This window comes from Lingula anatina, chromosome 9, assembly GCF_051362555.1.
Source record: "Lingula anatina isolate TDL-2025a chromosome 9, LinAna3.0, whole genome shotgun sequence".
Classification (NCBI taxonomy): domain Eukaryota; kingdom Metazoa; phylum Brachiopoda; class Lingulata; order Lingulida; family Lingulidae; genus Lingula; species Lingula anatina.
In genome coordinates, this window is record NC_141775.1 from 7,383,574 (window position 1) to 7,396,828 (window position 13,255).

At 36.6% G+C, this 13,255-nt stretch overlaps 1 protein-coding gene across 4 annotated transcripts in view; it reads right to left on the reverse strand.

Annotated features, from left to right (window-relative positions):
• Nucleotides 1-354: 354 nt before the first annotated feature.
• Nucleotides 355-13,255, reverse strand: part of LOC106161219 (histone-lysine N-methyltransferase MECOM) — a 94,645-nt gene continuing 81,744 nt past the window's right edge. For 3 of the 4 annotated variants that reach the window (XM_013538102.2, XM_013538101.2, XM_013538103.2), the window contains 4 exons: nt 11,671-11,788; nt 5,515-5,665; nt 5,122-5,191; nt 355-4,911 (listed from right to left, as the gene is read on the reverse strand). In XM_013538102.2, coding sequence (XP_013393556.1) covers nt 3,151-4,911; nt 5,122-5,191; nt 5,515-5,665; nt 11,671-11,788 — 2,100 coding nt within the window. In that variant the 3' untranslated portion in view covers nt 355-3,150. Of the gene's footprint in view, nt 4,912-5,121; nt 5,192-5,514; nt 5,666-11,670; nt 11,789-12,576; nt 12,765-13,255 lie in introns of those variants that run through there. The other variant, XM_013538104.2, reaches the window with a different exon arrangement.

Genomic DNA, 13,255 nt, shown 5'->3' on the forward strand with positions numbered 1-13,255 from the left:
CTGAAATGTCTACCGCATTGCATGCATTCAAAGGTCCGGTTTATACAAACTTTGCATCTAAACATATTATTTGTGAAATATGAAAAGACTTAAATCAAAAGATATCCAATAACAGAGTTCTCAGCTGCTACGAATTATTGTGTACTGCGCACTCAGGTTAAAAATGGCAAGATTTGAAATCATTTTTGACAAATGGCTTAAACATCAAGTTCAAAAACTATTCAAGGACAAAAAAGATGGAAGTTCTTTTCAAGGCCAATAACAATTTCTAGTAGGAACGATGTTAACTAGCTAATTCGACTAATTATAATTTATGGGATGAGGTGATAAATGGCATATTAAAACATTCAAACATTTTTTTTCTTTTTAACACTCTTTATTGAATTCTTCAATCAACTTCAATCAATTAAGTATTGACAGTATTTCACTGGGAGAGTTTGAAATATCCTGTGATAAGTTGTCATAGCAACCAAAAGTAGAAGTACCTGGCGTTTTCACAAGTGAAAACAGTGCTTAACGTGATTTATTTTTTTAAACAACTCATTGTGTGAATCTCAGCACATTATCTTGCACTATTTTCAAGAAGCTATGGTAACAGAATTTTTAGCACCCTTGGTTGATTTATATCTACCATGCACTGATGCTACTGTGTAAGGAACGGATATGATACATAAAGGTTGTACTTGAAGCTTAGTGGTGGTGTTGACACAACTAAAATATCACATGACTGCACAAGAATGATTTGCTATTATATACTTTCACTGTTACGAACAGTAAAAACAGGAGAATATTAATGAAAATCCAAGCTTAACACAATTAAACAAAAACTAAATGGCACAAAGTAAACAAGGTGTTTACTGGTCCAGATCTGACTGATGCTCCACCTGGTGGTGTATTGCAATGTTACCTTTACTTTGATTTCATATGAGTTTTAATACTTATACATAAGATGCTGAACTTGTGAACTTAACGGTAATCCTTATTTCCAAAATGAAAAATAATTCTTATTAGCCCATTAGTTAAAATCAATCTTTTTTGTTATTTCTTTTAAAATTCAAAAGCACATAAAAGCCGACAAGTACGGCTGAGAGGAGTTGCAATCATACCTTCCTTTTTTTTCTTTATGAACTAGGACCAGCCAGGGGGAGACATCAATGTTTTCATCACCTCAATCTTTAAATAATTCCAGATCAAACTTCCAGACTTAAAAAAATTAGTTTTCCACACACCAAGAACAAAACTTGAATGAGATTGACTCAAAAAAGGAATCTTCCTTCTAAAAAAAAAAAAAAAAAAAAAAAAAAACTAAAAAAAGAAAGAAAAAAATATTCAGGTCATGCAAAGACAATAAAATAATACGGCAAAATAAAGCTATTTACATAACTTAAAATTTGGGAAAATTGACTATTCCCACGTTGAAGTAAATATTGAAGCATTAATTTTAGCAACTACAGCACAACCTATCTGCAACTATTTAAGTAGCATTTCTAGTCCTGTCAAAGACAAAGACCACAATATTCGTATGCTGTTTTAACACACAAGACGGAAACCAAAAATCATCTAAAGCTCATTTTTTAAGGTCTTCATACAGCTAGCACACTGATATCTATCTGTTCTCTTTAGAAAATGCTGCTCATAGTGTTTGCTGCTTTCTGGTTTTCAGTAATCTTGTATGTAACAACAGCTCTTATTTGAATAATAAATTCACAACCTAGTGGGTAAATGTGTCTCAAACAGAAAAAAAAAAAAGAATTATCATTCCACAAATCAAACTTCTTTAAATGTCTGCAGGAAGATTGATACAAACAGGGTAACCTTTGTATTCATATTTGGCCAATCTATGTAACATTTTTGCATTTAAAATTGCCTTTAAAATTGGTAATAACACATAACTATGACAAACAGTTAATTCGGTTGTTTTAAATAATAGATTGAAATACCAAACACCTACATGTGAATCACAACAAAACTAAAATATTTCATTTAAAATATGCTTCAACCAAATAGTAACAAAAGATAAGATTTGGAAACAGTCAAACTTTGGATTGGTCCCATTTCAGCTGTTTCCATGGTTACCTGTTGTCATAGTAATACTGATACCAATCAAAAACCAAGTGCAATGTAAAGCCTATGAAGCAATAGCTGTGATAAACACCCAAAAAGCTGCAACACTTCAAAAATATACAATGGTTAAATATGTAAAGAATAAATTCTGTATTCATAAAAAATATCATCTGTGTTAACATCAGGTATGTAAGTATCTTTTTTTGGTCCCAATTAATGGCAAAATTGTAAGTTATCAGGAAAACGGAACGCCTGTATCGATGCAACAAGTGGTCCCCTCAAACCTCATAAATGCAATTATTGTTTAATACAAATACTACGTATCTTCACCCAATGTGACTACATTTGTTAATGTTAATCACAGCACAGACTTTGTTCTAGGGCTTACAATTACAGATTTCTTTCTTTTCTCCACTTCAACAAACTGACTAGATCTATCTTGCAAGATTGGTGCAAGCAAACAAACACACGCACAAAATGTTGGCAGACAAAAACTGCCAGTTGATATAAAACAATATTATAGCTCAAGATACACTTCAATTCTATCACTCAATAATTCATCAATAATTTCAATCAATTCATCTTATTTTTCATAACTACAATGGATGCAAATAATCATCAAAGCACTAAATGTAAAACATACTAAACTCTATTTACACCCTGCTAATCAATTACAAATACACTCTCTGTGTGTAAATCAACTATGGGATGCATTCTATATGATTGTCACTGCAACACTGCAAACTAAGGGTACAGAAAGACATGAATGAGAAAAATAAATCCCAGCTTTCTGGGACCTTAATGATTTGCTTTCAAAAATAAAACAAAAATTCAACGCACATATAATTATATGTATGTACAAGTATATAAACTATAATTCATAGATATATATGTATATATGAAGTGCTTCACATATTTGTGACACATAGAATGAGTAAAATATATAATAATTCCATACTCAGCTGTTCTTAAAGAAATGCCAGTGTTCCAAAAATAATAATTACGATAAAATAAAATGGCACTGACATGTCATATTGGCCAATAAGAAATGATTGTGTATCAGCTGCGGTCCAGTAAATGGGAAAATTACATGGAACATGCTAAAGGTGCTGATTTAATCTCGTACGGTTTTTGAACTGTCTTTGGGGACTCTGCCTCTTCTTCTGCCAAGTCTGAATCATTGTTGTTGTCCACTTTAAGTTTTTTCACTAAGGGCTCATCTGACTCATCACTATCATTGGCTATCTCATCTTCTTCAGCTAATGAAGAATCGTGATCAGGAGTGCCTTTTTCCAGGAAATTTCCAATCTGCTCAAAGTAAGAGTCATCCTTTTCTTCAAGCTCATTGGTAGGGGAGTCAACCACATTGGGGCCTTCCGACTCATGTTTCTTTAAATGACGATCAAGATTGGTCTGTTGCCCGAAGCAGCGATCGCAGAGTGGACATTTAAATGGCTTCTCTTTGTTGTGGATGTTACGCACATGACGCTGGAGGTTGGAGGAGATGCTGAACGATCTCTCACAGTACTTGCACTTGTATGGTTGCTCTCCAGTGTGGGTACGCAAGTGACGAGTCAGGTTTGCTGAACGTGGGAATATCTTCCCGCAGAACTTGCAGGCATATCTCTCCTTGCTTCTTGCACTGCCAGGGGTATATTGGTAAGCCTCGGAATTCTTAATGGTGGCTGGGACAGTCTTGGGGGTGTCCGGACTAAGGACGGGGACGGCTGTACTGAAACTGACTGGAGCACCCATAGGGAAACGAGGCTGGAAAGCCATGAGCTTAGCAGCATTCTGCTGAAATGCATGGAACTTTTCTTTATCCATCATCATCATGGGATGGGCCATGGGGAAAGCTTGGTGCAATTTGTTACCCCCCTCACGCACATCACCATAGATGTGAGTTTTGCGAGCTGTGGCTGCGATGCCTTCATCATCGCTTTCTTCTTTCTTGATGACCTTCTTGGACAGATCTAGAGGTTGGTCAAGGTCATTGTTGGACGGAGAATTTGACCTGGACAAGTTGAATGGGGTACCATTGCTGTTGGAGACAGGACTTCGACGACTGACATATGGCGGCACATATTCTGCCTTAATGTGAGCAGGCTTTGGTGCTTGTTCTTTCTCATTCTCACCATCAGATCCTGCAGCAGAGTCAAGGTCGCTTTGGTTGCTCAAGTTGGAGCGTTCATCTTCTGAACCCTCGGAGCCTCTCTTAGCCTTGTTAGGCAGGTCATCATAGCTGTCGTCACTGCCAGTTTGGCTCATCTTGCCATCCGGTAACATAGATGGCGCCAAAGCCAGAGGGTGACCAGGCGGAAACATGTGGTAGCCTGCAGCAGCCGCTGCCAGAGGCGGGTAGAATGGATACAATGGGCGAGGGCCGTAAAAGCCCATATATGCTGCAGGGATCCCTGGTGCTGCCTGCGGGCTCACAACCCCCGGGGGCTTGATGGGATAGCCAAATCGGGTCCCATTTCTGATGACACCTTCGCAGAAACGTTTGTGCTTGCTGAGGGAGGTCACAGTTGAGAAAGCCTGGCCGCAATCCTTGCATTTGATCTGTTGGCGACAGTCAGCATGCATTCTCTTGTGGCGGCAGAGGTTGGAAAATTGAGTATACGCTTTCAGGCAGACTTCACACTGGAACGGCTTGACACTACTGTGGATGTGCTGGTGCTGCTTCAGGCCACTGGATGTCGCAAAGGTTTTCCCACACTCCGGACAGGCATGGCAACGTGCACCAACATGCTGAGCACGAATGTGCCTTTGGAGATTGCTGGGATCTGTGAAATACTTGTCGCAGTGTTCGCATGGAAATTTGCGGTCACCATCTTCTTCAATGTACTGGAAAATGAAACAGAAACTGTAAATAGCACATATCACCCATTTTAAATTGATATATGCATCATGTGTGCACTCTCTTTTGGTTGAAATTGTAAGGCATTTAACGATAAAACCTGGCCGGAAATCAAACTGCCCCTCCTACATTTCTCACAAAATCTGAATTTCTATCCTTACTAAAGTACTGTTATGTATATTCATGTGTATGCTCACGTTGCCGCCATATTTGAGTTCACTTTCTCCCTGGGAATCTGAGGCAGACTTATCATTGGAACTTTTGTCTCTGGAATTAAAAAAAGAAAATGTCAAGAAAGACCAAATAAAAGTTTCAGTTAACCACCAAACCATCTCCCTCTTCTAACTAACAGGAAAACTTATTGCCTTATATGCAGAACAAAATTTTTCTACTACTTAAAAGCAACTGTTTTTTTTTTTTTTTCTTAATTTTTAACTTTTACATTTTTTTTACTTAAATTGTCATGCTCAAGCCAGATATAACTGCTTATACAGACAAGGGCTTTTGACTAACAGATCACTTAATTATTTTATTTTTATTTTTTAAATCAATGATGGAAATCATGAAAACCAATTATATACTGCTCTTACCCATCCATATTTTGGTTGTTTTCCCTGAATTCACTATTTATCTTGCTGTAGATGTTATTGGCATTGTTACACACGTAAGTTTCGTGTCGTCGCAGTGCAACTTTGGATCTAAATGCCTCACCGCATTCTCCACATGAATAACGTACTTCATCTGAAATAATAATAATAATAATAATAATAATAATAATAATAATAATAACTGAGCCAAAATTATGTTCAAATTAAGGAATAAAATAGTAATATATGTGGAAGGAAAATATGTCATATGTACAGCGCTTGGACGATGGTGCCAGCTTCATTAACATTACTTTTTACATCAACCAACAAATAAAATAACTTTGGTGGCAGACTGGTAATCAAAATTCTTTTTAAAAACTTTTGTAACTTTGCAGCTTATAAAGCATGAAGTAGATCTATAGTATGTTTTCCAAGTTCAACAACTCACATAGGTCATAATAATAACACGCAACACTTTTTAGTTAAAATAGTTAACTATTTTTAGGCAAATCTCGTGCTTCAATAATATCACATTTGCTAAATATCACAAGATGAAATCTCCTCTCTCTCCTCCCTATGGTAATAAGCCACTGATAAGCAACAGACTACTACACCAGTTACACAAAAGGACGAGAGATGTACAAAATGGATGATCACACATCCACACCAAGAGATGAATATGAAGGTCGCCAGCGAGGAAAGGGTTCAATGGCGCGCATCAGTGCTTCCCTCTATCACACCATCCTCTCGATCTCCAGGTATCTTCTCAAATGACGAGATAATGGGAAGAGGGTAGCATAATGAGGCAGGGGATATCGTCAGTGATTTTTTTATCTGCTGCATCACTTTACACCTGTCCCTTGCTCTCCAATGAAAACCTATGACAAGGAAGTATTGGAGAATCCCTCTTAAAATGAAAGCAATCTCCCTGGCTTTCTAAATATAAACACACCAGGTTGCGGCCAGTGGTCCTCTTTTTTTTTCTCCAAAAGTAGAAACCTACATGAGCCATGTTAATGACTTGGTAAAATGTAATTTCCAACATGTATATCAACAACCTCAAAAACCTGCCGCATTTAGTCTATAGCCTGTATCTATTATAAAGCTAAATCCTTAGCTAGGCTAGTGGCCATGATAAACTTGGAAAAATGTTTTGAAAACACTTTTTAACATGGAAAAAGCAAACACAAAATATCCCGTTAACACGCATGCACACACGCAAACACACATGCAAGCATGCGCTCACACTCTAGACATCAAGGGATGGGAGAACAGTGATTTTTATTTGCAATCTGTGATCAGGTGATGCTGTTCTCAGTCTTAAAATAGTAGATAAACAAAATCCTCTCAATATATAATCTCAATTATCCCTCAGTATCTGAAGTGCAGTTTATCTTATCTTTTGAACAAGACACCCAGCTCTTAAAAAGTAATAAAGTTTGATAAATGGTTACTACTACTATCTTTTGACATTCAACCAGTTTAAATTTTTCAGTCCAGATTATCATTATTTTTCCAATTTTTTCTTCGAAGAAAAAATATAAGAAAAACTTAAATTAACTCGAGGGCTCATTTTTTAAGTTTTCCACCTTCATGCATGTTAAAATCAGCACAAAATCAATAAATATGCAGGTTGGTTTGAGTTATCTTCAAATTATGACACCATTCTAGACACTGGCGTGAAGATGTCTCACGCTGCCGCAGCCTACCTCTCCAGAATGTGAAGGAGCAATAAATAATACCAGTACCATCTGACGCCTCACAAAGATTCCCACTCTAACAGAGATAAGTGGAAGCTTTCAGATACAGGCTATCTTCATTACAACAACAATAGAACTCCTGTTTGTTGTTCTATAAATACCTTTCATATTTAATGTTCCTGCAGGCCATTTCAGGGATTAGAAACCTTTTTTTTATCATTTCAATTCCATCACCACATATATTCAGTAATGCAGTTATTGCTGTTCATATTATTTTCACGTCTTTTAAAATTTTTTGACTTAACAACTGGTCCCTAATTTTCTTTGCACCAATCTTAATTTTGATTCCATGTTTTATCATCCATATTGCAGCAATGATTATAAAATTATCACTATTCATGTACCACTGATATTCATGATGATGATTCTTCATCCTGTTTTTGTCAAACTGCTCATAAGTAAATTAATTTGATATTGTTAGCTACATGCATCATGAAATGCTACAGTTCATTTAACTTTGACAATGATCCAAAAAGGAATTTCCTGAATAAATATCCTCAATTAAAGACATACATATGCTTGAAGACACTGACAGAGACAAACTACACATCTCTGCAAGATCAAAGTGAACACCCTCTCTTTATAAATATTTTTGTTGGTCTTTCTGCTTACATTTTCCTTGATCATAAAAGTCCACAAGTGTACTTAATAAGCAATATAAACTTCCTAATTTCATAATTTTGCTGTTATCCCCATTTTCTTTCAACTTGATCACATAGTAACTTTACTTCCTACGGTGATTAAGACATTTGATGTGAAAATATATACGAGACGGATTAAAGGAGGGTCAGAGGAAGAGAAGGCTCAACAGTGACACCCCAGGGTTCCCCCTTCAGAGACAAAAAGAAGACCCCACAGTACAGGAACATCACCATTCTCATCTGCTCATCTTCTCGACTGGAAACAGGAAATTCCCAGCCCCCTTTCAAGACCAAAATGAAAAACCTGCAGCGGTGGTATGTCTCATCTGCTCATCTTCTCAACTAAACACAGGAAATTCCCAGCCCCTTTTCCACCAGGGACAAACATTTCTTCTCAGAGCCTTCACACATTGGCGTCATCTTCTGTGGGCCATGCGCCTTGGGTGACAGAGGCATTGTCTGCTGATCACTCGCCACTCCAGGTGAGAGACAGAGACAGCAGATCAGGTGACGATTTGATGGGTTTCAAGTGTTGTCATTTTGATCACATATCTGTTTTGCACTTCTGCCATGGTGCACATTGAGGGAACTGACAACTCCTAATGTCTGCTCATAAAATGCTATTTATTTCATATTTTGAATTAGAGAGAAAATTTAGAAAAAGAATCAAGTTATCGCATCTATACGAGAATTCATTCCAATATGGTTGTAAAGTTCAAATCTGCTGGTAGAGTTAACAACTAAGATTCATGTTTTAAAATGTTGAGATGTTAATTCTAACAATCTTTTAATAAACGTTTAACAAAAAAACATTTAAAATTCTTTCAATTTATTCCCTAGAATCAGACATTTGTGAAGTGATATCTAGACTTGAGAATCCAGAAAACTGCACAAAGAATAACAAGATCTTGTCTGTTGTCCACCTGCTGTAACATCAACTTTTTTACCCATTTTTCCCACAACGTCCGCATCTATAATTTCTTTCAAAAAGTAATGGGCAAAAAAGACCCAGCATCCCATAATTGCCTATCAAATCATCCTACCTTCATGCACAAGTGTTTAATTATGCAATTTTCCCTCCATGTTTACAAAATTCAAGATCCCGCATGCTCCACCATTATTTTGATACTGGGTTACCCAAATTGGCGACTCCTTCACATGGTGTCCTCACAAAGTTTAAATGTTTTCCATGCTTTCTTTTATCATCAATTTATAACCAACTTTGTTGAAATTACATTTAATATCATGCCCAATTGATGGGGGCATGGCAGGCGTTTGACTGAACAAGATTTATGGCCATATAATCACTACCCTCATCCTTTCAAAATTTGATATTTCAACCTTGACATCCTCTGAAATGAGCCTTTTTGATGAGTTTAGAAATGTGAGCCCATCATGTTTGTTGCATTACGTGTTATTTTATAAAATGTTTTCTCATAACTGCCATAACAACCACTAGGGATGAAAGCGTGTCACACCACCCCTGTCATCGTCCCATATTAGGACAAGATGTTCTCTGATTGAACCTTTTCAAAGCTCCAATAATTATGCTTACGTCTGGATGAGATAGTCTTTCTTACAGTCTAAAAAAAGAAAAGAATGGAACAGGATAAAATTTCATCTTCTTTGAGGGCAAAAACCTAACCCACCTAACCCTAAAAGACTATCACAAGGTCTGCTGTAAGGATATCTTGCAAAAAAAAAAAAAAAAAAAAAAAAAAAAAAAAAAAAAACATTCTTTTAAAAAGAACATGAATGAAATAAATTGCACTTCATCATATATTTGTGAAAACAAAAAGAATTGCCTTTTTTAGATATGGACTATTATCACAGAAGGTTGTATATCGAACAGCAAACAAAGAACATTTTACTTTGATAAATATCACACAAATATATATATATATATATATTTAATTGAAAAAATAAAACTGCATTCTTCCTCCTCCCCTTTTGCCTTCATCCACTGTCTGACACAAGAATAACAGTATTCTCAGTGAATTAGCCACGCTTTTGCTGTCACCCATCCTTTCCTTCAACAACTCAATGACAGAATTATGGTGGACACAATAGGACAGCAAATTATGTTTACTGTTGCTTGTTTTCACCTGCAAGATCCTATCTGAAGTGGACAAAGGAAACTCGATGTTTGGAAAATTGGAATTTCACAGATTTGGGAACAGATCAATGAGGTTCGGGTCTGGGTTATCCCTGACACATAACTCCCCATTATAGACATGTACGGCCAGTCATCAGAGTGGCTGATGACAACTTTTGTCCCGTTTTCTCCAATTTTCAGGCCATTTGCTCAATAAATATGTCACAATGGTACAATGGCAGTGTCCTACTTTACAAGCACATTCACGGGATAATCTTTGCATTGTAGACTATCCAGGGCAAAAAGACTTCAGAAATAATTGTCCCCTCGCCACACACTCAGATAGGTAAAATAGCCCCAGGGGAACTCAGGTAGGTAGATGGACAATAAGAAACCCTCAGTAAACACCCCTCATAATGAGGAGATAATTATCAAAACAACTGTTAAAGGTGTGTCGGACAAATCTGTTAACCACCCCAAAATCCCTGCTTAATCTCTGACTTAAACATGCAATCCAGGGGAGGGGTAATTCTGAGAAGACTCTTAGGTGGAATCCAATCAATTAAGGGGATGCACACTTTAAATGAACCACACCAAGTCTCCTGCAAAGAGCTGTGGAAGTGGCTCCAAGTTGCTGCAAACAATGCATCATTAACACGGCTTTATGAGGTGTCAATGTGAACAGAATGAAGGGCAAACATCCCTCCTCTAAAGGACAGGTGAGCAAGAAGCTTGTGAATCTTGCTAATCTGATTGATGAGAGGCCAAGCCAGAGGTGACAAAAATGTGGCACAAAGACTGTAAAATTTCAGGTGATAGAGTAGAGTCCAGGGATTTCAGTTATGCTGCCAAGTGCAGGGAAGAGGCTGCCATTTAGCGAAAAATTTGTGTGAAAAAAATGACATGGGGTTCATGGGGCCACCCAGGCCAATGAAATATCTTGGCTCCCAAAAAGTCAGAACTCCTCCGATAGTCAGAAAAATCTCATCCCTGCTAGTTTTGATTTGCCTCATGGTCAACATTGTCAAAATTTCACACTTGAAAATTTCACACCTGATAAAAGGAAGGCAAGATCCATCTCGTGGGCATTGTTATCAAATGTTCAAAACTTCACACACGATAGGTTATCTTTCTAACTGCCAATGCCTTCTCAGATTTGGAAATGATCTAAGGCACAGTATCTTTTCAAATATCACCCTAATTTTATTGCTGTTCAGAAAATGACAAGCATTTCCTGTTATTCAACTCTAATTCCAAGAGCTAATTACTGGTATTTTTTTAATGATGACTTTACTTCTACATTCAGTGATTAATGCTAATACCTACAGTCAGTCTGCTAATAAAATTTTCCTAGTAATAATCAAACCATTTTTACTTGTGATATTGTGATCATACTTCACCTATTCAATTTGTTTCCTAGCCCAACAATAATTCATTTCACTTGTAAAGTGAAATTATTAGGAAGGGAATGCAAGCTTTCATCCCTTTTATAAACACCTTGCTTACTAATAAGGAAAAGCACTGGCACCATAGTCAAAGCAAACTAATTTACTTCTGTAGATAATTTAAGTAGCTAAGCTAGATTTCACAACATTACATGTGCAACATGAATTCCAATTAAAGGTAAATGTTCGTTTAAAAAAAGGATGGATAAATCACTTACCTTCAGCATCTATTGATTTCTGAATGGAATCAACCTCGTTCTCTGCATACACCGCATCCCGCGCATACAGCAACATTTCTTCACCTGGGCTGATATCCTTGATGGCTTTATAATATACCTAGAGAAGGAAAAAGAAACAGAATAAAATCAACTGTTTACTAGCCTGTGGCTTCTTTTGAATAAATACACAATAATAACATAATAAATTCCTTATTACACAAATTTATCACCTCATAAAAAATCCTGGAATTTTTTTCTCAGCAGGTGCTTTGTAAAATTATTCGACGGTACCGGGTAAATGTATCATATTCCAGCCACCTTTAATTTATATATCATTTCCAAACACATATTCTATGCATGCTCGCATGCAGTTCGTGATCAATGTCCCCATCACCGGTGACTCCCTATCTCCAATAAAAATGTATAGAACAAAAAAATCTCTACACTTGTTTTGAAGAGGAATAAATATTACTAATGGCTTCCTTTTCCACATAAATGACTAATTGTGTATTGTGTACCTCATTCATGATTCTCATACATGTACTAATATGTGTTTCTAAGAATAAAAATTCCCTTCATTGCTCTATCAGTTTGTGTATGTCTCCATCAGTTTTGTGAGATGTTATCTAATAATGCTTCGGTTCTGATTTATTCAAAAAAATCACTGACATAGGCATAGTTCTTATCAAAATTATTGTCACCATTTTTTTGTCAGCAATTTTCAGAAGAGCAAAACGAGAAAAAAAAAACATCTTCAAACATTTACTTCCACCAAATAATAACAAAAACATTAACAGTTAAACCAAGTTACATTAATACAGACAACCTACTTCACAAAATAATCATAAATTCAGAATGTCATCAGTATGCAAACAAAAAATAAATAAAATAACAAAAACAATCTACCTGAGCTAACTCTGAGTCTGAGGCAGGCATCTGTATTCCTAACCAAGACAAAATTAACTTCTTTCCCTAAAGTTATCCTGGTACCTGCTGTCCTTGTACCACAGGCTACTGTGTGCGAGTTATGACAATACTATACTATTCCAAAAGAGAGCTCCTTGCCCATATAAATCGCCAACGAAGACTGAAGCAGTGTCTCTGGTGTCAGTTTATTATACCTCACTGCCCATGAAGTCCTGCAGGGCCTCCCCAATCCAATCATCAACCAATTAGAAAACAGCATCACTAATCCTTTTCAGGGAGAGACAGAGGGTAAAGAGGGAATAAAATCTCATCCGTGGCATGGGTGGATTTTTACTTACAAGAGTTTGTACGAGAAAAGATCTATATAACTGATTTTTTCTGTGACTAGCTTAAATTTTAATTCACATATGGGTTTTTTTTTTTTTTTTGGGGGGGGGGGGGGTTATACTTCACCTTTTTCTTAATTTCACAAAAAAATAATTTTCTCATTACCGCCCCCCAAGAAAAATATGGCCAATCATCAATTTGTTCAACCTTCTAACATTATGATATCTTGCAATCTGAAAAAAAGGACATTCCACTTTCAGTCCTTGAAGATGTTATTTTTCTGCAGCTTCCACCTCTCCAAAGGCCCTCATCAACAGAATAGTTACTTTTT